At 41.9% G+C, this 26,181-nt stretch overlaps 1 protein-coding gene across 1 annotated transcript in view; it reads left to right on the top strand.

Annotated features, from left to right (window-relative positions):
- Positions 1-26,181, top strand: part of PALM2AKAP2 (PALM2 and AKAP2 fusion) — a 267,010-nt gene that overhangs the window by 115,244 nt on the left and 125,585 nt on the right. The window contains exons 6-7 of the mRNA XM_065664052.1: positions 2,217-2,318; positions 7,369-8,073. Coding sequence (XP_065520124.1) covers positions 2,217-2,318; positions 7,369-8,073 — 807 coding nt within the window. The remainder of the gene's footprint in view (positions 1-2,216; positions 2,319-7,368; positions 8,074-26,181) is intronic.

Genomic DNA, 26,181 nt, shown 5'->3' with positions numbered 1-26,181 from the left:
GCAAGAAAAGAACTGGCAGAATCAACCAAGCCCCAGCTTCTACTCAACCCATTTTTGACACATGCCGGAAGAAGAAAGTACATGAGAATCCCATGCTCATCCCCCAGACCCCTCTCCCCCAGCATGGTGCTTCCTTCTCAGGACAATAATTAGAGGCTGTCAGGAGCCCTGAAGCTGATTTTTTGATATTTTACTGTAACTAACATCAAGAGAAGTTTCTAAACTGAGTCAGTATTAACAACAGCTAACACTTACCAAAGTATTGTCTCCTAACACAGGAGGGAAAAAAAAAATCAAAAACTTTCTAAGGTCCACAGACATGTACATCGTTAAAATGAGAGTTTCACCATCAAACTGTACAATGGATCTTGAGTACTGCTACACATCAGCAATGCTGGTGTCCAGGCTGGTCAGCTCAGTTCCCCGTACAGGCACTGGCAAAAAAACAAACATTTTCGAGGCTTTGCCTTCTCGGAGAGGCATAAGGGATGAGAGCTGTACCCTAAACATGCCTATTTATTCTCATTGACTTCAAAAGAAGTAAGGATGATTAGTTAAGAAGCACAAGTCTGCATTGATTACAGCCACATGTAGACAGATAGGTCTGTCACTCAAGCTGCTGGATGAGCGTGTACTGAACCTAGTGTTTCAGCAGTACACTCCATGGGATGAATAATCACTAAATTTCTGATGTTTTCAGAATACAAAGTGCCTTCTTATTCTGGCCTAGAAACACAGGCCCTACTTCTTTCTTCTGAGAAATTACTTCAGTTGTCAATAACGGCCTGCTCATTTGCTGGTGATATTTCCCAGAATAACAACATCAAGCATTGTACCAGTTTCTCATCAGATGCAAGAAACTCTGCAAAAGAAAGCAGCTATTGCTGGCTGTTCCTCAGTCAGCTGTGTCCTAAACAATTATTTCTCCTAGGCTCCACTATTAAAAATAAAAATTTTTGAGGAAACAGTATGCATTGAAAATATAAAAGCCCAAGACTGCCATTTGTCCACTGAAATATGATATATATGGGTGTTAGCTATAGGGAATGTGATGAAAGTATCTCCCTTCACCAGATGCAGTCAAGCAGCCCACAGCAGGACATTTCGTTTTCTCTCTCCTTTTACAAGTTCACTTTTATGGTCTGCACTGATCTTCCAATCTCAGCTGCTTACAACAAGAGGCACCAAGGAGGGCAGATTCTGCCTCCTACCTTGACACATGACTAGACTGCACAAAGGGCTCAACTTGAATTATACATTGTAGCAGCAAAATACCCTTGGAGGAAAAAAGATGCTCCGTTTCACACCAGATAGGATCTTATGTTTGAATAGAAATTTAGCCTTTTCCATGCAAAAAATGAAGACACTTCCAGTTGATGGAAAAAGCTGTGATTTTTTGTTTTTCATTTTGGTTTGGTGCCTGAACATTAGGTCAGTTATTAGCACATCTCTCCTCTGAGATTTTCTTTCAGTTCAGCCACTGAATCCTAGCATAACAGTATACACTATATAGTTATATTTAACCCAGTCACAAAGCATCTCCCAGTAAGTATTTGTATATTTATTTAATCCCACTTCTAAAGAACGTATTTAGCTTATTCAAAACAGTCATACGCTCAAGTGTAAAACAAGTCAGTCCTTTAAGATAGCTTTCTACTAGTCTATTTTTTATGAATGAATAATGGCACTGCAGCACTGGCAGGCAGTTAATACCTACTGAAGGTCATAACAGGCAGCCTATCAGTATCTATATGCAATTAATTTCATTATTAACAAGATTTCAGCTTTAAGAACAAAAAACCAGTGCAAAGTGGACTTTCACCCAATTCAGTCAACACTACCATTTTTAGGCTTTTATATGTATTTGAAATGTCATGTATTCTGGGTATGACGTTAGGTTTGTTCCTTAACTTCCTCCACTCTTGCTCCCATTTTAAAGGTCATGGACTTGATAAATCCAGAACCTCCTGGCAAATAATTTTATGTGTTCAATTGACATAAGGTTTGAGTCATCTGGACCCATTCCCTCCTGCCTCAGCTAGTCTATTGAACACCAATCACACGACAGTGACTTTGCACTTTGTTTGCTTTGATCCAATTATCTAGTACAAAGCTCCAGTGACTATTGTCAGGGCCGACAACACTCTGCTGTCTAAGCAGTGAAGCCACTGGGGCTCATAGCATGAATCTAACTGTTTCCTGTTCTCTGACACCAGATGCAGTAAATTACATTTGCTCCCAGATCCCTGAACTCCCAACCCTCTATTCACGAGCAGCAGAGCCAGTTCCTGGGTGGGACGCAGCAAGCAGAGTAGCTGGTAAGTCTCAAGGAACAAAGTATTATAATACCAGTCCACTAGCCATGAACTTTATTTGTTATGTTACCTTAATGGGTTTGGTGTCCTGATATCATTTAAATGCCAGGAAATGCCACTTGATTCGTATTTTGTAAATAAATCAAGGCTTTTTGAGCAGTAACGAGTACTTTCAAAACAATGTAGTTGAACTACAAGAAGTAGGGTAGGAAATGTGTCCAGGTTTTTACACAGAAACATTCAGTTCTTTCCATCTATCTCAGCTGATACAAACATAGGGTACCTAGGCCAAGGTTTTGTGTCCTCCATTGTACCCATGCAGCTCCCATTAAGATGAATGAGACAAACAGGTACTCACAGGACACCACATGTGCTTCAGAAGTTTATGTTATTTTATACTTATTTATATGCTGTTCTTTCTTATTGGGGAAAAGGTGGGGAGAATTATGGCATGTTTTGTGCTTGGAGTCATACAGAGAAATTTCTAACACTTTTTTTTTCAGATTCAGTACGTGTCTTAAATGTTACAACATGATTGTTAAAAGCTGTATGTTTTTCTTATTTTCAAGATCCTTCTTTTCTAAACAATGTATTCCCTATCTCAAGACCAAATTGTTGGTGGCTACTTAAGAGGTGTCCCAAGGAGTGGGAATAAAAGGTGGCTTACTTGCAGGATGGGTTAACAAGCATAGCAAAGCTATGTCTGGAGCTAAGACACTGTATACAGCTACAGCATATGTCATTTTGTTCAAAAGTCCCGTCTCAAGCCGTTCCAAAACCTTCCCTTCCACCACTGCTTTCCCTGATCTGTCTTAAAAGCAAGTTTTCCCTGTGTGTTTTGTGCTATTTGTCAACACCAAGAAAACAATTTCTTTCATTCTTCAGATGACACACAAGTCTTTTTCATGTAGTCCTTGATAAGAGTATTGTATGTGTGCAATAGGGTAAAGAAAAAACATCAGCATATGTGCCTGAAAGTAGACTGTAAGCATCCATCTTAAAACAAGCTCAAAGACCACTGAGATTTTTTTTCATTGAAAGAACAGCCTCTGAAGCCACAAAACTGGCAGAAGCCAGCTCATTTCATCTGCATGTTGGGATCTTGTTGTCATGAAGCACTTCATCATGTTACTCTGTAATAAAAGCTTTTGCAGAAACCTCATATTTGTGAATACAGACTGTCATCTTCAAGTACTGCTTTCTGTCTCAACTCAAAAAACAAATAGTTTTGTGTTGTATTAATAGAGCACATTTTTGCCGTAAATAAGCTCTGGTTAAATAAAGACATTTTAGAAATCAACATTAGTTCATTTTTCAGCTACTTAGACAAGCTGGGCTGCTAGGTTTTCCTGCAGAGATTGAACATTACGCATACAGGCAGATTAGCCAAGTTCAGTTACTCACTTCTCCTATGGCAATGCATTTCCCTATTGAACAGCTTTCTAAAAATCTCAAGCATGTTATGCATTTACTTGCACAAGTAGCTTTAATGTGATGCCTGGGCCAGGTCATAAACCACATGTTATGCCAATATCTAAAACACTACTGAAATCATGGTAGAAATGAAAAGAAAATGTTGCTAGTGGAAAAACTTAACCAAATGAGCCAAACGTAAGCTGCACAAGGACCATACCTGTTAACTTTCCAGATCAGGTCAGCCAGTAGGATGTCTAATCAGTGCTAGAACTTGTTGGCCAAAGTCTCCCTAGTAGGTAGGATGTTTCTTACCAGTACTCCATGCCATAGATAAAAAGATGTGTCTTGCAACTCTTCTTAAATGGATGTGGCCAGGTCCACGTTATTTAACTATCAGATTTTCCCTGTTTCTGAACTCAGGCCCACTGTACAAGCTTTCTTTTAATGCACACTGCTGGAAGAAATTTCTTTCATCAAAATGGGGGGGGGGGGGGGGGGGAGGGAGGAGGGGGGGGGGCTGGCAGATTGCACCTTTTTCTGCACTAAAAATAAGTGCGATAACAAGGCACTCAACTATTTCACGGGAAATTAAGCAGTCTTTACTGAAAAGTCATGCCCCAGATAATACTGTTATTTTTCAAAAAAGAGGAGAAGCACATGATCTCCACAGGGGAGCTCAGGATGCTGCTTCTCACCAAGAAGAAGGTGGGTGGGTCAGTGAGCTGGCAGTGCCTCCTCTGCACGGCTGTGGTGTTCGGGACAAATGAGGAATGCTTTTGCCTGTTAGAGATGATTTTCTGAACATGTTGTTGCTCCCTCATCCTTCATCTCTTCAGTTCAGCTGGCTGACGCTAGAAAACATGCCAAAGTGTCAGCTTTAACCTCTTCACCTTAAGCTAGCCAACCTCTATATTTACCTCTGCAGTGTTGGAAGTTATTGAAGAATATCTGCCTGAACAGCAATGTTCAGGGTCCACTTCCTCAAGGCTTGGGGTAACAAGCCAATAAACATAATTCCTCTTCCTTTCCTCATCCCTCTCACCCCTACCACAGAAACTGCCCCTAGGAGGGTGCAAATTCCAGGGTGGTGGCACCTACATATTTTTGTTTCATTACCTCTGTAAGTTGAATTAAAGGCTTCAGGGCAGAGGTACTTGCATGAGACTTGCAGGGCACTCACCAATTAGCTCCTGGGCAGGGACGGTCCCACGCAAGTGATCCATGCCAGCTGCTCTCTTAGCTGCACCATGGTACCATCTGCCACAGCTCCTCAGAGCAACCTGCTTCAGGGTTTAATTGCTTCCAGCTCTGGAGCAACAGTGTTTTTCCTTATTTCCAACCTAAATTTCTCCTATTCCAGTCCATGATGGCTGCCGCACACCTTGGAGAAGAGCCCAGTTTTCACCCTTACAGCCTCCTCTTCCTCCTAGCTGCTTGGGCTGCTCTGGGGCAACCAGGCATGAAAACTACAGATGGGGAGGGAGATCAGAAAACTGAAATCACAGAATCGTAGAATCGTAGAATGGTTTGGGTTGGAAGGGACCTTAAAGAGATCTAGTCCCAATCTTTTTGCTATGGACAGGGACACCTTCCACTAGACCAGGTTGCTTAAGGGCCTGTCCAACCCTGTCTTGAATATCTCCAGGGATGGGGCAGCCACAGCTTCTCTGGGCAACCTGTGCCAGTGTTTCACCACATCATAGTAAAAATTTCTTCCTAATGTCTAAGATAAATCTCCCCTCTGTCAGCTATTCCTGCTTCACTGTGAAAATGGGCAACCTGTGCTCAGGGTCATGACAGCTATGGACACAGCTAGTCCATAAACCTTGCAAAGCAGGCGTAAAATGTGGTCCTTAGGGATATTTCCCTATCTTTCAATAGCCAAAGTGAGATCCCTGCTTCTGCAGCCCACTCCAGCCTTCAGCAATGCATCACTCTCAGAGGCAGCAATGCTTCTGCACCCTGTGGCACCTTTGTCCTCTGGTCCCATGCAGGAGTTTGTATGGTGTTACAGTTGGCCAGACCAGCCCTGCCAGGGCTGACCAAGGTCTCAGCAGATGCACACAGCACATAAACAGACAGACCCCCCATTTGGCTGGGCTGCCTACTAGACAGGGGCCAGAGGAGGCCACCTTGCAGAGGCCAGCATGCACGCAGTAAGCAATGCACAAAGTGTAGAACTATGGGGGGAATACTGGTGTGCAGTCATAATAAACTTCCTTTTGATGATTCAATACTTTGCTTTAAGGATCCAGAAAAGAAAATACTATTCCATGTGAATAATAAGACTGAGGGAATCTGTTACAGCAAGAGCAATTTTTTTCATTCATTTTTTTTAAATACAAGCATACCGAGCTACATTGGTTTTTGAGGCAAGGATATTCTGTACTCAGTTGAAAATGAACGAGGTTAAAAAACCAAGATGTCAGTTTGCAGTGTCCCCAGGTAAGACAAATCACAATTGTAAGGTTCATGGGTGGAAACAGTCACCGTAAGTTTCACAAACACTTGTCACTGCCTGTGGTAATTTGTAATTATGTGTCTGTGGATGTCTGTCCAGATGCCAAAATGTCTTCATCTGCATAAAAGGAATGCTTAAAAACACGACCGTTCTGGAAAATCTGTGAAAGCTTTGCACATTTTTCCTTGAAAAGCTGTCTAGTGAGATGCCACCATCTCTCAAAATGGGAGTTAGAGCTGTGTAGACTGCCCACCTATTGCTACTGTGTGGTCTCTACAATTTTCATCTTGTTACTGCGTCCTTCTTAACTGATATAATAAAAGCTTCTTTGCTATTCTAAAGCTGCATTCCTCACACACGTTTTCACCTGCTGTTTCACGACGCTTTGAAAAACAGTTTATTATTACTTTTTCCTTCAACTTTGGCAATGGTGCTTAGTACATCAAATAAACAACGGAGCACTTCTTGGCCATTTTGTACATTCTCTTAACTTGCAAGCAGAAGTCACTGTCACTGTCAATGCCTTGGTGGAAGCTGAGAGAGTTGCACTGCCACACATCTGCGGGAGAAATTATCCTATTGTGTGTGATTTTGTTTTCCCACCTGTAGAACAGGGTAAACAATGTTTCTTCTCCTCTATAAAAGGCTTTGAATGCTTCGGATGGAAGAGTTAAGCAGGAACAATCATTGATAATAAAACATTCTGGGTGTTAACTTGCAGTAAACAAAACTTGTTACCAAGCTAACTGTCAGTGTGATGGCAGAGAATGAAAAGAGAGTAGTGAGGTTCCCGGAGATGAGCTTCTGTCTGAATTTTGAGGCAAGTCCAGAAAGGTTGAGGGCAACCTGCATGCTGTCACCTTCCTTTGTCTAAATTACACCTAACCCAAGTGCTCTTGGTGCTCCTAATTGATCAGAAACAGCTGCAAGCAGAGTGAGCTGGAAGACTAGGTCCTGTTTGCCGCAGGTATGCTAGCGTCCAGCTGCATAAAAAGCTATAGTGTAATAACTATTTCTGTCCACAGTGTTGCATCCCACCTCTAACGTAGAACGCTTGGCCTTTAGAAGCAGGAGGTAGGAAAAGGGGCACCGTAGTTTTCTTTGTCTGTTTGGCAATTAACCATTCACTGGCTTTTTTTGTTGTAACATGCACTTCCTCTCTTGTTTTCATTTAAGCTTTGTGCACCATGGAAATTAATGTGGAGAAAGACAAACAGACAGGAGAGACCAAGATTGTCTCTGCTTCACCTATTGGCCCAGATGAGGCCCATCAAAGAGGATTCAAAGTCTATGATGATGGTACCAAGGTAGTCTATGAGGTTCACTCTGGTGGCACAGTGGTAGAAAATGGAGTACATAAATTAAGCTCAAAGGACGTAGATGAACTTATGCAAAAAGCTGGACAATCAAGTGTAAAAGGAGGGTATGAAACAATGACTGTGTCAGACAGAAATGCGGTAGCCGATGGAAACCTTAGCCATACGAAGGAGCAAATGCTCTTCAAGGAGGCAAAGCTGGAAATGATATACAAACCCAGCAAAGGGCACGCTGTGAACCCTCAGACTCAAGACAAGCCCTGTGGTGGTGAAGCCCCAGAGGCCAGCACAGACCAGCCAGTGACAATGATATTTATGGGCTACCAGAACATCGATGATGAAGAGGAGACGAAGAAAGTGTTGGGCTATGATGAGACCATCAAAGCAGAGCTAGTCCTGATTGATGAAGATGATGAGAAGTCATTGCGGGAGAAGACAGTGACAGACATCTCCACCATGGATGGGAACGCTGCTGAGCTGGTCTCTGGCAGGCCCCTGTCGGACACGACAGAGCCCTCCTCTCCTGAGGGTAAGGAAGAGAGCCTGCCTTTGGAAGCTGCCCCAGGTACACAAAAGAAAAAGCGCTGTCAATGCTGTATTATCATGTGAACTCCTTCCCTGCTCCGGGGAGCTCCTGCTCCGTCACTTACCTAGACCTCACTGTACTTCTAACTGCAATACTGTGAACTGGAAGTGAATGCCTCCATTGCCTTGCAGTTGGGTTGCTTTGCTTTCTAGTTCTTCAGGAAGAGGAGCACACGGTTATTTTTCCATCAGACTTACTGTTTGGGGTTTGGGAGGGTTTGGAAGAGTTGCTTCTTTTTTTGTTGTTGGGCTTTTTTTCCCCTTAACATTGCAGAGTGAGAGATTACTGGGAAATGGAGCAAATGTTTTCATATTTATTTGATTTTTATATATATATTATATATATAATGGAAACACTTTTTACATTTTTTGTTGGATATCTGGCATGCTTGATCAGATTCCTAGGATTCTGTGGGACTCTGAGCTTCACAGCAGCCAGATACAGGAGCCTTAAAAAAAATATTGCTTCTCTTTTTTAAGAAAAATCACATTTAAACATTATTTTATAGATCCTATTTTTTATTTCTTGAGGGAAGGCTTAGGTCATTTTGCTGGTTTACTTTGCTAAAACTCAGACTGGTCTTTCCCAAAAAGTTTGCATAGGTTTTTTTTATGGTAACTTTCCGATTTATTTTGCCATATCAGAAAAACCCATCAGCCATTTCTGCTTATTGGTAATACCAAAAGTGGACCTTAATTATTCTTTCTAGAAAACATATGAATGATGATTTTGCCTTACATAGATCTTCCAGATTACAGTATTGTATGTGTACTTTATCTCCCCAAATTACAGTTGGAATTAACTTGACATGAAAAAAATGCAGCTCTCACACTAACTGAAATGGAGTCACTGATCTAATTACATGCCTTTCAGTAACTCTGCCAATGTTTATACATGAAGTTTTCCTGCTGAACTCCAGTAGATGAGAGATACTGCTTTCTATTTCCTTAGGATATAAATGAACTTCTCTCACAATCTGACCCTGTTCACCCTAGATTCAGTTCTGAGATTCTCAGCACTGGAATGGGGGCAGGGCCAGAGTTTTATTCTCTCATTCTTAGGGAAGTGTAACTTCTCATAGAACGTCCTTCCAGGGCATCTACACAATGAGAGGTGATGGGTGTGATCCTTACCTACTTTCCCAGGTAAAACTCCCGTGGAGACCCACTGGAGTTTTGTTGGAGCAGCTGTTGCTGGAGATCCTACAGCTGCAAGGCTAACACTTTCAAACACCGCTCGTGGTTTTGGATGCTTCATTTTCCCGTGTGTGACGCTTCAAAGAGGCCTGATTTCCAAAAAATCTTTCTTCACCTGTCCTCTGAAAATAAGGCCTGTTAAAAACAGCTCCAGGTGTAAGTGTAAAAAGGCAAAGGCATCCAAAATCAATAGATGTTTCTTTGTTTCTTGGTCCTTTGACTCTTCTAACTACAATGAAAAAGCAGACAGCTTTTTAACACAGATATTATGATCCTGATTCTTGTCTCGCACTGGTTTTGCTTAAGTGTAGCCTCATTCACTTTGGTGGAGTTAGTCTGGATTTATAACTACAGAAGTGAGACTAAAAATCAGGATTTGCATTTTCTGATAGTGTTAAAAAGTACCAAATATCATTTTGAAGTGTCTTTGAAACTATCAGACTTCAAAAATCAATAACAGCAACTGAAATAGAAAATAAAAAAGTATTTAAAAAAAACCAAAAAAACAGGAAAATGACAAAAAAACCTCTTTTCAGTCTGAGGTGGTTCCTGTGATATCTCTGTTCATTCTTGGATGGTGCTTTTACTGCATTAATTGTTAGTTCAGAGCATCCGATTAAATAGAGTTCTTGCTCTGTACTCTTTTCTTTCTGTGCCAGTAAAAAAGACTCTTGTTCATGGGGGTGGTAACATGAGGTACACTAAAAACATACACACAAAATCATGCAAAGGCAGTTCCTGTGTTAGATTACTCAGCTGTCAGTGTGGAGGCGGTCAGTGTAACTTCTTACCACTGCCCAGGTGACAGTCATGAAAAAGAAAAGCAAACAGATAGTAGGAAAAGACAGCCACATCTATATGACACCTGCAGAAATTTTGCTGGCCTCCATATCACTGCAGTAGCAAGATTTAACAGACTTCTGCACACTCCCCCCACCTCCTCCAGGGGATTTGGGATGGGAGAAGGACCAAACTCACCCAAAGAAGCTCTGCATATCATCCCTTGACTCAGGCTTAGGTGATTCGGTTTTATCAGAGGGGAATGGCCACAGAGCCCCTCATTGTGACAATAGATCTGGTGGCTGTTTGTTGGAAACTAGCAACCTGTGTTTTGGGTTTATTCAGTTGGATTGTGTGGGGTTTTTTTCAATTTTTTTCCCAGAAATCTCAACATTTCTTAAAGCAAGACCCTAATTTTCAACAGGACTGGCAAGGCTGTCCCCAGGCACATTTAGGACCCTAAAGCACTGCAACACAAAGGGCGAAGCTCTTTCCATCTTGCCCCAAACCCATGAGTGCTGTAGGAGCCAGGCATGCTTTGCAATAGTTCTCTCACTCTGGGGCCTGTTCTTCTCATCAGTAATGCTCAAAAACAAATACTTCAGCCATCTCCTCCTGGCGTGGCCGGTCATCTCACTGATTACCACCCTTTCCTCTCCAGGTGTGATGCCACCCTGGCCTCCCAGTGTCTACCCAGCCCAATACTTTTTGCCCTGCTACTTCTCTCCCATATGCATATTTTTCCCCCAGAGCCTTCTGCTTTGAAAATTCGGGGTGTCATCTCTACCCTAGCCTGCTCTGTCCATGCATTTCTTCAGCCATGTGCTCCCTTGTCAGATGACTTTCTGGTTCAGCACTGACTCAGCATTTTGGGGATGACTCCCTCAGTGGCCAGCTTTGGGAGATGCTTGCTGAGGCTGGAACCAGAACGTCTCTGCGACCACTGCACCATCTGAGGCACAATGTGGCAAGGAGGTGGTGGCATGCAAGAGTCCAGAAGTGGCCCTTTAGTGGTTAGAAGTAGAGCACAAGCCTTAAACCTTAATACTGAAAAAATACCTACTTCTCAGTACTTGTAGCTAACTTTGAGTGCCTAAGAAGGCCCTTTTTTTTTTTTTGTGTATTCGTATGAACTCCATGGTTATTGGGCCCCGATAGATCCAGAAAAGCTAACAGTTTGTCTGCACAGAGTTTGTCTTTACCGGTCAAAGGCAGTTCCATGTCTGAGGTCAGAAAAAACACAGAACAGAAACAAATCAGTCTGAACTTAGAGGGCTTTAGCTACAACAGCTGAAACACGCTTACTCCAATCATCCTCCTCCACAAGGACAGCAGCCATGCTTTGACATCATCTTGTCCCTTCTAGCCATTAGCCTGCAGCCAAATTATGGGGAATTCAGATGTATTAGCCTAGGCTGATGAACGTAAACTGGTTTTCCAGTGCTGCTTTGGGCTTCAAAGGGATTGGTTTTCCCTTTGCCCTCAGATAGGAAGCTGCCGGTGGAAATTCATGCACAATCAGGCACGAAGGAAGAGGTCTGCTCTACAGTCAAGCAGAGAGAGATTTTTGTAAGGAACATTAAGGGCGGGTTTTTTTGTATCATTTTAAGCAAATCCTGTGTCTGTTTTACTTACACCATCACATGTACATTCTCAATTTCATCATTAGGGAATACAAAAAAAAGTAGAGTCAGAAACTGGTTCAGTGATAGCATTTTGCCACAAAAAACTGCTCGCCTTAACTTTTTTAAGAAAAACAAAAAAACCCTCTTTTCACTGTATCTTTTCCTAGACTGCGAAAAAACAACCTATGAAACTTTTTTATATTTAATATTTTCTAAGTTTCTATGAAGCCACTTTCCATGTTGTCCCTCATTTGCATTCAGGAACTATTTCTTTTGCAAATCACTGCAATTTACATCCATTCCTTCTTTTTCTTTTTTTTTCCTAACAGAAGGAAAACACAAATCAAAAACCACAGCATTATGATTAGTGGCTAGGCAATCTCTTTCAATTACAAGAATATCAATACAGAAAGAAAAGAATTACAGGGTTGTTTTCTTATTTTAATTTCCTGTGGCTGATGTACTGTATGGTATATGTTTACAGAACTCCTCTGTTCTGCCTTTGTGATGTTATCTAAATGAATGACAAAGTAGGTATAATGTGCCATTTGACAGTTTGCCTTAGCGCTCTTGAGTTTCTTTCTTCTTTTTCTATCTTTCCTTTCCTTATTTTTTTTCCAAAACGTGCAGGCTGTATTCCAAAGCTGTATAAACACAACATTATCTTACAATCCCCAGCAAAAGAAGTGTGTGCAAGCCTTTCTTCATGAAGCGTACCTCTACCAGTGCAATAGAAGACTTCAGCAAACAAAAACACATACACCCAATTTTGCTGTGTGTAGACCTATTTCAGTCAACAGGACTACCCACAGTAAGAATGTGTGTAGATGTCTGCGAGATCAGGGCATGAATGATTAACACAGTGTGTAGCTTGGTTGTTATTTGTGTACCTGTACCTGTTTTATGCACTGCTGAGTTTGCCCAGGGTGGTGTGATCCTAGAGGTTAACTCTGAGTATTGTTGCTTCTGCTGAAACAAAACAAAATGGTGCTTAGCACCTGGTAGGATCAGGTCCCGAGTCAGCATTGCTACCACAGCATGAGCAAATATTAAGTGGGACTTCCCAAACAGTTAGTATATTAGTCCCCTGCCACTGTACCTAAGTTCACTACTGATTCTTCATGCTTGAAATTATAGAAGTATAACAAATTAGAGCAGAAAGATAGCATACAGAGTTGCTAGAGAAATAAAAAGTGTTATATCCTTTGATGTAGCTCAACATCCAAATTACATACTTGGAAAGTATGTGGGGATATAATAGAAAATGTAGTATTTTACATTTGTGTATTTTTTTAAGGAATAAATATTTTTGTAATGAGATACAAGCCCTAAACAGGGATTGAGTTTCTGCATATCATCCTTCCCATGACATTGAACCTTTGAACTTTTTCATACATTTATGACAATGCCCAGCTTCTTGGGATCTTTTGTAGACCTAACCACAATTTTCTCCAGGAAGCAGGATCACAACACTTTTTAAAGAGTAAAGTTAGAAAAGTAGAATCCAAGATACCTGCGATGAACACTGCTACATAAGTAAATGTATTTCACAGAAAGAGTTGGACCTATGCTTTCTATAGCTAAACAAATTTCTTTATCTAGAAGGCCAACATGGTAAGCAACAGTAGAGAGGTAAGGCTAAATAGGAGAACTACAAGTTTTTTCATTTTGTCATTCTTTATCCAACATTAGATTTCAAAATGCAAGAGATGGGCCACTGGAAAGAATAGAATTAAATCATTTAGACAAAGTAGAGTATTTTCCCACAGGCTGAGACGTGGATTCTTTGTTTTTTCTGAATTCACTCAGAATCAACCAGTTCTCTCTGTCTGTTAGAAAGTTTAGGATTTGCTTCAGATTATGTTTCATGAGCCTTCTGGGCAGCAAGAGTAAATTTGAGTTCTGAGCTTAATCAGGGGTTGCAGGCTATGACAATATCCAACAAAAATGTGGACTGTAATTTTTGTACGTAAAAGAGTAAGATGTATGAAAAAGCTGAATTTACTTAGTTTAGAATATAAATGGATTGTCATCCAGTCCGAAGAGAATATAAATCCAACTTGTAATATAAACTTATAATAATAACTTAGCTTGTAAATAGTGACAAGGGTGCATGAAGTTCTTTAAAATGTCCCACTTGTATTTAAAATGAAACCATTATAAAACTGAGCTCTTTTCCTCCTGGGTTCAAAGAGTCTTATAAAATCTATAGCTTTTTTCCTGTGGTGGTTTCACTCAGGCTGTTCAGTGGATTAAGAATAGGCCATTTGTCTTAAGGGCAAACTTGTGAAGAATTCTGAGCCCCTTCCTTCCGTTTGCCAAAGCTTCTCTTATTCTGAGGGGCTTTGCTGGTTCTCTATTGCAAAGCTTCCCTGCAATTTTTTCTCAAATTCTTCTCAAATGAGGATTTAGGGGTTTGTTTTAAAAATTACTCCAGAAATTATAAAAAGAAAAAAAACAAATATTTTAATTAATTTTTTAGTACTAGGTGTGTAACTCAAGTCCATCCGTTTGGGTATATTTGTACAGTTTTAACTTGCATTAGTATATTAGTGGTTCATACTGGAATTTAGACCTTGCATATCTTTCGAGTAGGTCTGTAAGACCTAAAGACTTGCCTGTGAGCATAAAATAAGGCATCCAAACAGCACTTCTTAAGTTAATGGGATGACCCAGACAAATGAAATCTAAGCACATGCAGAAAAGCCTATAGGGTCTGGTCTTTAAACAATATGCTACAAGCAAGACTTATGCTGCTTTATCTGTGTCTCCTCATTCCTTTAATTAGATAGATTTTTAAATTATGTTGTGAAACTATTGCACTTTTCTGCAGAGGCAGATTTAGAGCATGGTCTCCTTGCTGACTGTGTTTGAAAGTAGACAAACACCCTCCAGGAACTCAAAAACCCCAGTGCCTGAAGAGGGCGAGGGTGAATTTCATATCTGCACACAAATGCAACATAAAAAAGGCAGTGTTAAATTTTTATTCCAATTTTTTTTCCTCTGCACATCTCTATTCCAGACTCTCCCTCTCCCCTGACTGTGTACTTGCTCTCATTCTGGACACTATTGCTCAGCTGCTCCTTTTTTCTTCCTTTCTCCACTTCCCTTTTTCTGGTCTTTTATGACCAAAGATAGTGAGCGATAAGAGATTACAGTTAAACCTCACCTCAGGCCTGTTGATGTGAGTCCCAGGTAAAAAGAGATTACAGTATCCTGTCCTTGGCATTTGGACATTTTCCTACACTTACCTAGATTCCTAGGGCAGGTTTCATACTAGAGGAGTACTCTCCATATCTACTCCCTATCAATCCCATGGGTTGCCCAAACAGTGGGTTCTACTACATTCTCACTATTTAAGTATATCTGCTGTCTCTCTTTCCATTCCTGTGGGAATACACTAAGCCCACCAAGCCCATATGAGCTAGATAAGCCCCAGTGCATAAAATATCGTCATTCAGAAGCCACTTACAGGAGCAGAAGACAAGCCACCCCCACTGATTGTCAGGTTGCTGTTGGCAGGGTAAATGTTTCAGGAGAAAAATGTGAACTTCCCCACAGACCTATCCAGCATGCAAAGGCATTCTCAGTAAAATCAGCTGCCAAAATGCTACTGGTGCTCCTTCAAGACAATGTGCTGGTCAGAGAGAGGTAAACTCAAAAATAAAGACAGTTTTGTCCAGCTGTATAAATTCCCAATTGAATGCAACACCTAAGCTCCGCTAATCTTAAACACTTGCTTGAAGTGTGAAGCACTGTGCTGGTTAGAGATGGCCTCGAGGATATGTTAATATCCCAGTGTCTGTGACTAAGGTATTTTACTGATGATGGGCTCAAGTTTTGTCGCTGTTATTTTGCAAGTGTGGATGCAGGCAGTGCTTACGGGTAGATACAGGAGATGAATCCATTTGAAAAGTTTTTGCTTTTCCAGTGGCCACTGAATCTGAGTGCAGCAAAGGTAGCCAAGAAAGAGCAGGTCAGGACAAAGGCAAAGAAAACATTTCTAAAGGTTTCCTGTCCCTCCCAACTACTTTCACTTCATAGACAAAGAATGACTTTTTTTAGGGGTTCAAGAAAATGTTGTGTAAAATGCAGCTTTTATGGTGAATGTAGGTTGTGGTTGAGATTTTTTTTTTAAGCTTTAGTCTCCCACTTTCTTTGTGAGTTAATGTAAATAAGATCCCATTTTGTTGGGGTAAAACTGCTGTGCTAACACTGGATTAGAATTGCTGGGGATAGCTGCTGTACTTTGTAACCTGAAGTGTACTTTTTTGACTGTTCTGTTTTTTTCTTCAGATTAAAATAACAAGTACAAAAACCCACAAAAATAAAAAACCAAGAACACTGCCAGCAACAGCCATGCTGTAACTATGGCTTCTCTCTTTTTGTTTTTCTCTGTACAGTATTACTAGTAAATAAATCTGCCTTTTCACTGCGCCTACTTCTGTGTCTTTTTACTGTGTTTCTGTCTAACTACCACTCTTCAAGATGCTCTGTGATCTCAAGGACATACAGCACTGAGCTGTCTCTATCAATAGGAGAATTAAAGTACTAACTCCACAGCAGGGTTGTTTTTTTTTTCACTTTCCTCCATTGCTGTGCCCTGCTGCTCTGACTTATTTTTATTAGATGCTTCAACACATATTAACTCTTTGTACCTGTTACTGTCTCATCACTCTTCCCTTTCCTTCTCCTGTGATACTTTGCCAAGCATATTGCAGACACAGTTGCTCCAGAAGCACATGGCATCTTCTCATATTTGTGGGAGATAAAGGATTGGCTTTGGTCAGCAAGGGTGTATGTCCTGGGTCAACTTTTTTCCTAACTGAGGAAAGTATTCTATATGGCATATGAAATTCCCCAGAAATAATTGCTCAAGAATTTAAAGACTTCTAGACGAAACAGTGGGCTGCTTTCTTCCAGGGTTTATCACAGGCAGTGCACTCTGTGTTTCAAGACTGGAAGAAGCCTGACATAGTCTGACTCGTAAGGAAAAAGGAAAAAAATCCTGTGCCGTTTTTTCCCAAGATGTTCCATTTACCTGAGCTTAGAACAGTGCTAGGATGGGAAATGCAGGCAGGCATCATAAACCTCCTTCTCAGAAATTTAAAAACTCATCTTAAACTCAGCCATTTAAGAAACTCACCACAAATCAACCATTGCCGCGTAAGTACCTACTCTCTGCTCATTTCACCCCGTAGCCATACAGATAAATGTATATGCACACACACAGGTGTTTCAGCCTTTGCAATATGCTACTTTCTAATGTCACAGAAGGGAAAATGGCCAAGTGCATATAAAACTTTGCTGCTTCATAGTGCAGTCCTGAAGTTCTGCAGTAGGTGGGGCTTCAAGTTGGGGTTTTTTACTACTCTTGTTTGAGTTACAGAAAATCAATTTTACCTGTCCTAGAAGACTCTGTGAATGATTGGAGAATTGTATGTTTCTGAAACCAAAGGACCAAAGGACTAGAACTGACTCAGCTGACAGCAGTGATCATAGCTGTTTAAATTTCATTGGGTTTGCAAAGACCTTCCTAATTCAGAAGGTGTGTTAACATAGCAGAAGGAACGATTGTCATCCTGAACTAGCAGAATATCTATGTGAAGACCAGAAAAAAAGAAGGGCATTAGTATGTGCAACTAATTTGGACACTTGGACGCTTCAGGTACATATTCCATTTGTTGACGCATACCATAGCTTAGTACATACTCTTATTTTCACTCCTCCACATTTAACCATATGAGAAGGTTTTCAGCTGAATGAAACCTCTAAGGCTAATAACTGTAGGACTGAATAACAAAAACTTGACAAGAAATAATTTTTGTTGTCCCAAGACCCCCGTTTGCAATGCTCCTCTGCTGCAAAGGTCTGCTCAGATGTCCATTGCATTGTGCACAGTCACCTATGAATCATCTGTAACTGATCATGAGGGAAACACAGGCTGGTCCCTAAGGGAGGCTACAAAACCACAGAATATGGCACAGCTGTGCAAAACATCATCCACATTTACCCATGATATAAAAACTACCTGCTTCATAGTCAGAAGTGTCTAGTTAACAAAACCATCTTCTCAGATGAGACAAGGAAGAAGATACTTGCATAGAAATAGTTTGCTATATCAGACTTGAAGGAGGAAACTTCCCAGTATCAACCCACCAAAAAAGAATACAGTGAATAATCAGGCAGCAGAGAGAGAGGTTGGGTCACTCCAGATTAGGGGTAGGGAGGAGCTGTGTTCCTGCACAGATAATGGCCCGCAAACCATCTCAGTTGCCTCAGAAAGAAAGGAATTGGCTCCTGTCTTTTATATACAGCATTTCCTCCCAGTATAAGTAAGCAAGCTTTCTGGACTCACTGAGCACTAATAAAGATGCTGGTCCAGGTCCTTGGAAACATCATTTCCAATTGTTGCTGCTCTGAACAGTTTAGCATGACCTCACAGAAAGTCCCCTGCCTCCAGATCTACAAAGGTATGCAGAGACAATGTTGTCCCCTTGATTTAGATGGGAAGTATAGGTACGTAAATATTCCAGTGGGTCCAAGTTTTGTCATATGTTTTACATCTGTAATTTAGGATAATTGGCACTAGCCTGCCCCATGGAGATGCAGTGATATGTCTTTAGTATCTGCCACAAGACTGCAAGAAAGTGGGGCTTACTCTGGGTACACAGCAGCACAAAACATCTTCTTATTGTTACAGTTTTTGGGAGGTTCTGCTTGCAATGGCAATGTCAAACCAGAAAAAATACGCTATACTGCAACCAAAGCCAGCCGTTCACAGCACTCAGGCACTTGCTAGGAGTGATGGGTTTGCTATGATTTAGGAAAAAAGGATCTAGAAGTAGTACTTTTCATTACTTGTAGATGGCAGAACAAAGGGAGAAGATCAGGAAGAGGGAAAAAAGGAGAAAAAAAGGTGACTCAAAAATGGGTCACTTTCTCAGACATGACAAATCAGTTCAGCTTCCTTTTTGAGAGTTCTATTGTGTGTAATGCATCACTGGCTACAGATTCCCTCTGACTATAGATGAGTCTGCTCCAGCACTGGAAGCAGTATGGTAGCTTCTGTGGGCAGGGGGGGTTGGATAAGCTAATTAGCCCTGCTGTTCACTTGAGCATAACCCCATGCTAGAATGATTGTACTGCTTTTTAGCCAGTGTGGCTACCTCTAGACAGCATGGCATTTTGGTTTTTAAGCATCCTATGGTTTAAATGGAAGGAGACTGTTTAGTAGCAGGTCTTGACCATTGTATTGCACCATTACCAGATCAAGTACCAGAATGTCTTGATCATTGTATTTCACTGTAATGTGGTACACATACTGTTTAATTTAAAGCAAATGAGATTACCTAACCCTGACATTGTTTTGAGGAGATTGTTGTGCTGATCAGTTTTTGTTATGCTGTAAACGATTTCTTCTTAGCATGCTGTGCTAAGCTGTAGAAGCAAATTTATTGCTGGAGAAATAGGGGCTCATGAATGGATCAGTGGGGAAACAGAATAAATGCTTCCTTCTGCTGACCAGGTTAGCAATTTTATATTGCGAAGTATGGCTAGGTTACCACTAAGATGGGGTAAAGTGATGAATCTGTTAAACACCACATGCAATTGCACTCTGACAGCAGGCTCGCATCTGGAAATTCTCCAGTGCTGCAATTTCAGTCTGGACTTTTTGTTACAGAAGTGGGAAGTTGTCAGGGGGTTAGTAAATTGGAAGAGTTAATTAAGATAGAGAGTTCCACTTAGACCAGCCTGGGAAGGAAACAGACCTTAACTTAGCATGAGAGAAGTTCCCATTTTTGCTACTGCAACTTGCACTGAAAATCTAGTGCTGTTTTTTTTGAATCTCCAACTCATGGAGTCAAACAATTCGAAGAGAGCCTTTGCTATCATTTGAAAGAGACTAGAAGAAAAACAGTATATTCTGGCCTTCCTGACTAAGGATGAAATCTGTAAAATACTTGCTGTAGTTGTATGTACAAGCTCTGCAGAGCTGTGATATTCTGGGTCTCCTTTCTTGTGGCATTTAAGAGACTGCAGACACTATTCTTAAGCACTGCTGATTACAATGAGGAAATGATAATAAGATATGTGGAAAAGCTACTGAAAGATCACACACTGTTTATTTTCCTCACTTATTTTACACGTAAGGATTTAGAATTCACAGAGCTGGAAGCACTGAGATTACGTTACTGATTTATCTTCACAGTGTGCCAAACATTTGCCAAATATAAACAAACCCAGGACCTACCATGGGGGCTGTAGCCTGCCTCTCTCCATTTTCTCTACTCGTTACAACTCCTACAGAGAAAACATCAGGGCTGAAAGCTTTAGACAATATTCAGAGTATTTAAAAGCTGTAATTGAAAGTGGAAATAAAAAGAAAACAACTCTTTTCTCTCATCCGTTCTCTCTAATCCACAGACTAAAAGGGATTAAATCCAGTCTGATGTTAAAGGACAACTTTCACAGCTTAATAGCTGCAAACTATTGCAAAACTGCAAGCAGGACCGCCAAGCCCCTTAGAGAACAACCCACATGTGCTTTCAGGATCAGGACCATACACCCCGAGCCATCCCAGGGAGTGCAGAATGCCTGTGTGGGAAGTCAGTCAGGGCAGACGTTTGCCACAAAGCACTAGAAATAAAGTATTGAAATTGGTTCGTAAAAATGCTCTCTGATGCAATAATGGTTTTAAACATCCCTGGGTGCCAGAGAGATTGCAGGCTGTAAATAGCGAGCCCCAGTAAGACAAAGTCGGGGCGGCAGCACAGGCTCTGATGTAGATACCAAAGAAAGCATACCCAGCTTACTCTGAAGCAATGCACTACCTGTCACTGGCAGCACTGGAGAAGCAATTGTTTTGTCTTTTGCAAAAGAAAATGAGTGGCACACAGGCAAGATCTTCTGTTCAGGATGGCCCCTGCTGTGGACAGAACTTCAAATAGCAAATTTGTTTAGAGCAGCAAGAGCCAAATGGGGGTCGAGGTTCCAGTCACACTGCCTGGGGTACCTGGTATGTACCAATATTATGCACTATAAAAACACTTGTCTCCCCACAGGCTCCAGACATAATTTTCTTCTTATTTGTTCAGTTATTTTAAACTCAGTACAATTGCATTAAGAAAAGTTTGACAAGAAGATTTTATAGAAAAGCTAATAATTTTTTTTCTAATGTAAGCAGTTAGGGTTAGTGAATTGTGGCGACAGAGGTTGCTGAAAGCTGTGCTTCTCAACTATGTGAAAAGAAAGTCCAGTCAAAAATAAAGAATACTTCCAGAGCACAGACATGTGAAAAATAAGCTGGAGAAAAATGTAGCCGTTCTACTAGTCTTTGAATCCCCAGGAATACCATTTGCCCTAAAAATATCAGACATGTGCTTGAATTTCATAATATGGGTAGTCAAACAGATCTGTTTGTATCACTCAATTTCATTCCACACTTCTTCATAAAGACCCAAATAACTGGGAATAGCAGAACAGTCTCCCAGATAAGCTATGCTATAAACGAACACTGGTTTTGGAAAACAGGCTTATTAAACAGCACCAGGCAGACAGCAAGGTAATGGTGAAATGCAGTTAAGTGATCCAGATGAACTCATCTGCTTGATCTGCAGTGGTGGAGGTCTTGCTTTCTATGTAACTAACAGCTTCTCTTCCAGGACCTCTGTTTTGCAGAGATATCTTCATTGGCCCTCCACTGCCGGTGGGCTTGGAAGCCAACGATGTATAGTCCTCATGGGTGGCCAGGGTTGTGCTGGGCAGGAAAGGGAAGGAGACAAAAATTATTGCTGCATGCTGTTTTATCTGAAGGAGGATGAGAACACTGGCATCATTACAGCAAAGTAAATAATACTGGTTTTATTCACTGGTGAAAATGAGCAATCAAAAGCAGAGCAGAACATTCTACCACACTGAACCCAAACTGAAACGTCCTGAGTTAACCATTTGTTTCAAAACAAACCTGGGTTATTTTTCCAAATCAGAAGTTTCAGCACCAGCTGGAGGAATTTCAAAAAAACAAACAGACAAACAGAACCCACACCAAAAGAAACAACAAACAAAACAAAACCACGCAAATTGATGTTTTGTTTGAAATACATTAAAAATATTGCTTTGACACTACCAGAATATTTCCTTCAACTTTTTCTATCCAAAATTATTATTAGTGGAATTCAATGTGATTTCATTCTCTTAGAACTCATTTGTTTCCAGAAACCTTGCTGTTCAGATTCAAAGGCAATTTTCTCTTGGCTCCAGCCAGCACTGCACTCCGAGCTGAAGCCTGGAGGGCTGACACTAAGATTTCAAGCCTAGTGTGCATGATAATGAAGAGCTCACCATCGGCAACAGACCCATAGCTGTATATCATCAGTATTGGACAATGCTCCTTTCTCTGCTGACTGTGGCCAACATCTGATTTTTCCTTCCCTCCTGCCTGCTGCCTCTTTCACTTCAGCCACATGCATATTTGCACAGCACTCCCTTGAGCACTGCTCCTCTGCATGGATGTCCCTGAAGCAGAGAGCGCTCTGATGCAGGTTGATGCTACCACCAGTAAGGAAGACTCAAGTGTAACATTCATTATCACGAACAAGAAGACTAGAATGCCCTTTAACAGATGCTAAAGCTTCTCAAGAACAAACAGCTGATGGGGAGCGATTGCTATTGCTGGACTCATCCTCCCGTGGACACAAATCACTCTTTCAATGTCACACATGCATCATGGAAGGTAGACGCAGGGACTGTGAGAATAAAGACCGTGGGCCCACTGTAGGAGCGGATCTGGTTCGAGATCATCTTAAAAATCTGAATGTGCATAAGCCCATGGGACCTGACAGAATCCATCCGCGGGTCCTGAAGGAGCTGGCGAATGAAGTTGCTAAGCCACTGGCCATCATATTTGAAAAATCATGGCAGTCAGGTGAAGTTCCCGATGACTGGAAAAAGGGAAATATAACCCCCATTTTCAAGAAGGGGAAAATGGAAGGCCCGGGGAATTACAGACCAGTCAGTCTCACCTCTGTGCCTGGCAAAATCTTGGAGCAGATTCACCTGGAAGGCGCATGAAAAACACCAAGGTGCTTGGTGACTTGGCTTCACTAAGGGGAAATCCTGCCTGATCAATTTGGTGGCCTTCTATGATGGGGCTACAGAACTGATGGACAGGGGTAGAGCAGCTGATGCCATCTACCTGGACTCGTGCAAAGTGTTTGACACTGTCCCACATGACATCCTTGTCTCTAAATTGGAGAGACATCGATTTGATAGGTGGACCACTCGGTGGATAAAGAACTGGCTGGATGGCCGCACACAAAGAGTTGTGGCCAATGGCTCGATGTCCAGCTGGAGACCAGTAACGAGTGGTGTCCCTCAGGGATCAGTGTTGGGACCGGTCTTGTTCAACGTCTTAGTTGGTGACATGGACAGTGGGGTTGAGTGCGCCCTCAGCAAGTTTGCCGATGACACCAAGCTGTGTGGTCCGGTTGATACGCTGGAGGGAAGGGATGCCATCCAGAGGGACCTTGACACGCTTGTGAGGTGGGCTGATACCAACCTTATGAAGTTCAACCATGACAAGTGCAAGGTCCTACACCTGGGTCGGAGCAATTCCAGGCACAGCTGCAGGTTGGGCAGAGAAGAGATTCAGAGCAGCCCTGAAGAGAAATACTTGGGGGTGTTGGTCAATAAGAAAATGAACATGAGCTGGCTTCAGTGTGCACTCGCAGCCCGTAAAGCCAACCGTATCCTGGGCTGCCTGAAAAGGAGCGTGACCAGCAGGTCGAAGGAGGTGATCCTGCCCCTCTACTCTGCTCTTGTGAGACCTCACCTGGAGTATTGTGTGCAGTTCTGGTGTCCTCAACATAAAAAGGACATGGAACTGTTGGAACAAGTCCAGAGGAGGGCCACGAGGATGCTCAGGGGACTGGAGCACCTCCCGTATGAAGACAGGCTGAGAAAGTTGGGGCTGTTCAGCCTGGAGAAGAGAAGGCTGTGTGGAGACATCAGAGCAGCCTTCCAGTATCTGAAGGGGGCCTATAGGGATGCTGGGGAGGGACTCATCATTAGGGACTGTAGTGATAGGACAAGGGGTAATGGGTTCAAACTTAAATAGGGGAAATTTAGATTGGATATAGGGAGGAAATTCTTTACTGTAAGGGTGGTGAGACACTGGAATGGGTTGCCCAGGGAGGCTGTGAATGCTCCATCCCTGGCAGTGTTCAAGGCCAGATTGGAAGAAGCCTTGGGTGACATGGTTTAGTGTGAGGTGTCCCTGCCCATGGCAGGGGGGTTGGAACTGGGTGATCTTAATGTCCTTTCCAACCCTAACTGTTCTATGATTCTATGAAAAACCTAGGCAATACTGATGTCTGTAGGAAAAGAAGCTTCCAACCTGATGTAATGTCAGATCCCAAAACAAACTCCTTTTCTGACTGCCACTGCCCAAAGCAAGGAAAACTCTAATTGGGTAGTTGATGAAAGAATGTAAAATGTTTGTGCCACAAAGATCTTAGTGAAAATGCGTGTTTGAGATCCCTTAGCCCTCCAGAGAGGTTTATGAGGTGAGAAGCAATCAGAGAAATGTTCTCCAGAGAGAAGAACACAGAGGCTTTGGTGTTTGCATCCCTCTCTCAGGTCATCTGAGCTGTCTCCCTTAACACACCTGTCTAGTTTTTCAGGTGGAGACAATTGTGCTTCTTAAGATAGAAATGCAAGCATTAATCACTGTTTATTGCACTGTTTATAGGTTGTAAAGCAGTTCTGGTGGCTTCTGCCTGTTTCCATATGAATAATTAGTATTTAGCATGACGAAGTTACCAAGACAGAGTTGTTAGCTTTGTTCAATTAATTTTGGTCTTTATGATGAAATCATGGAGTCATAGAACGATTCTATGGTTTCATCTATGATTTTTGAAATCCTCTCTTGAATAAAATCTATGCACTTTGGTAGAGATAGGCTGGCAGTCTGTATCCATATAAACACGTGGTGCTGTGTAAGTGCCAGTACTACCAAAAGGTAATTCAATGCCCATATGTTGATCAGTCATATGAACAGGATAGATTAGAAAATGGTGCCTGCCACTGGCAGGGAATGGGATTCCCTCTCCACTGAAGCAAAGTGGCATCAGTGCTCCCCAGCAGGCTGTAAGGTAGGTGATATTTTGTAGTTCAACACTTTCACATTCCCACTCTGACTCTTGCAGTGAGGGTCAGCAAAGACAGACAAGTGCCTGGTTAGGCAAGGCATGGCAGACATCTCCCACCTCAGCTGAGTGGAAGGCAAGAGAGTCTAGGAGAAACCAGACCTACAGGCTGAAGGGAGTCCTGTGTGAGGAGATAAGAGGCAATATTTGTAGATTTTCTCTGGTCTGAGGAGACAAAGAAGCATCACAATAAGTTGCAGCTGGACAAAAAGCCAAATCTTTACAGCAATAATGCTGACCATGGGGTGTGGGCTCTAGGCTGCTTGGCAGGTCCATCAAGGAGACCTCATGCCATTCACAAATTATGGTCTTTATTTTCTGAGATCAACCAACACATCATTTAGCCTGCAGTAAAAGTCAACAGGCAAAAGTAAACTTGGGAAATGCCCCAAAAAGCTTGCTTTTGACCATTTTTTGTTTTGCACCACAGCTTACTGCAATCCTTCCTTAGGCTAGAGCTGTCACAGCCCAAACACGGGTCTGCTGTCCCTGTAATTCAGAGAAGAGAGGAGCATAGGCCACAAAGATCAGGAGCCAAGCCAACCCGAAACTTCAGGGCTAGGCAAAGCATGGGTTGTGCAAAGGGTGAAAGTCAGCCATATGATTTAGAGCTGGACCCACAACTTCTCCCAGAAATTGGTGAGCCAGCACCTGTGGTTTGGGGTGGATCTGTCAGTGTTCTTTGTGTAGGGCTGTGCTGTACAGAGCATTATGTCCACACCATACCCGCTATTTACCAGACCTGCAGACAAAGTGCCTGCATAACATTAACTTCAAACACAGAATACCCAAACCTGATCTAGACAAGCTGCCAGACGTCAAGGTAAAAGGCCAGGTTCAGCCACAGTAAAAATTATAGCATTCAGGTCTCCAGATGTGAACTTCCATTTGCTGTTTAGGTTTAAAAATAGTCTCTCTGTGGATAATGATTGCTGTGGAGGATCAGCCCTTACCAGTTTTGTTTCGAATGCTTCAATCAGTCTCAAAGATTCATTGGCTTTATGCTGGAGCTTGACCAGGGACATCATAGCCATGAATAGTTTTATAGAGGAATTCTGACTTGTGTGTAAGCGTGTGTGTGCGTTCATGTATGTGCCGACAACTTTCCCCTCTCCTGAAACAACAAACACATGCTTGAGTTTATAAAAAAATATTTTATATTAATTCTAAACAGTGTATCCTTTTCTCAGTATTTGCCTTTGGGTTTCTCACACTTATTGAATCTCAAGCTGACTGAGACTGGAGTCACTTTTTTTGTTGGCAGTATACCACAAGTAT

This window comes from Lathamus discolor, chromosome Z (assembly GCF_037157495.1).
Source record: "Lathamus discolor isolate bLatDis1 chromosome Z, bLatDis1.hap1, whole genome shotgun sequence".
NCBI classification, from domain to species: domain Eukaryota; kingdom Metazoa; phylum Chordata; class Aves; order Psittaciformes; family Psittacidae; genus Lathamus; species Lathamus discolor.
The sequence above is the reverse complement of the archived record's forward strand: the minus strand, read 5'-3'. Positions and strand labels throughout refer to the sequence as shown.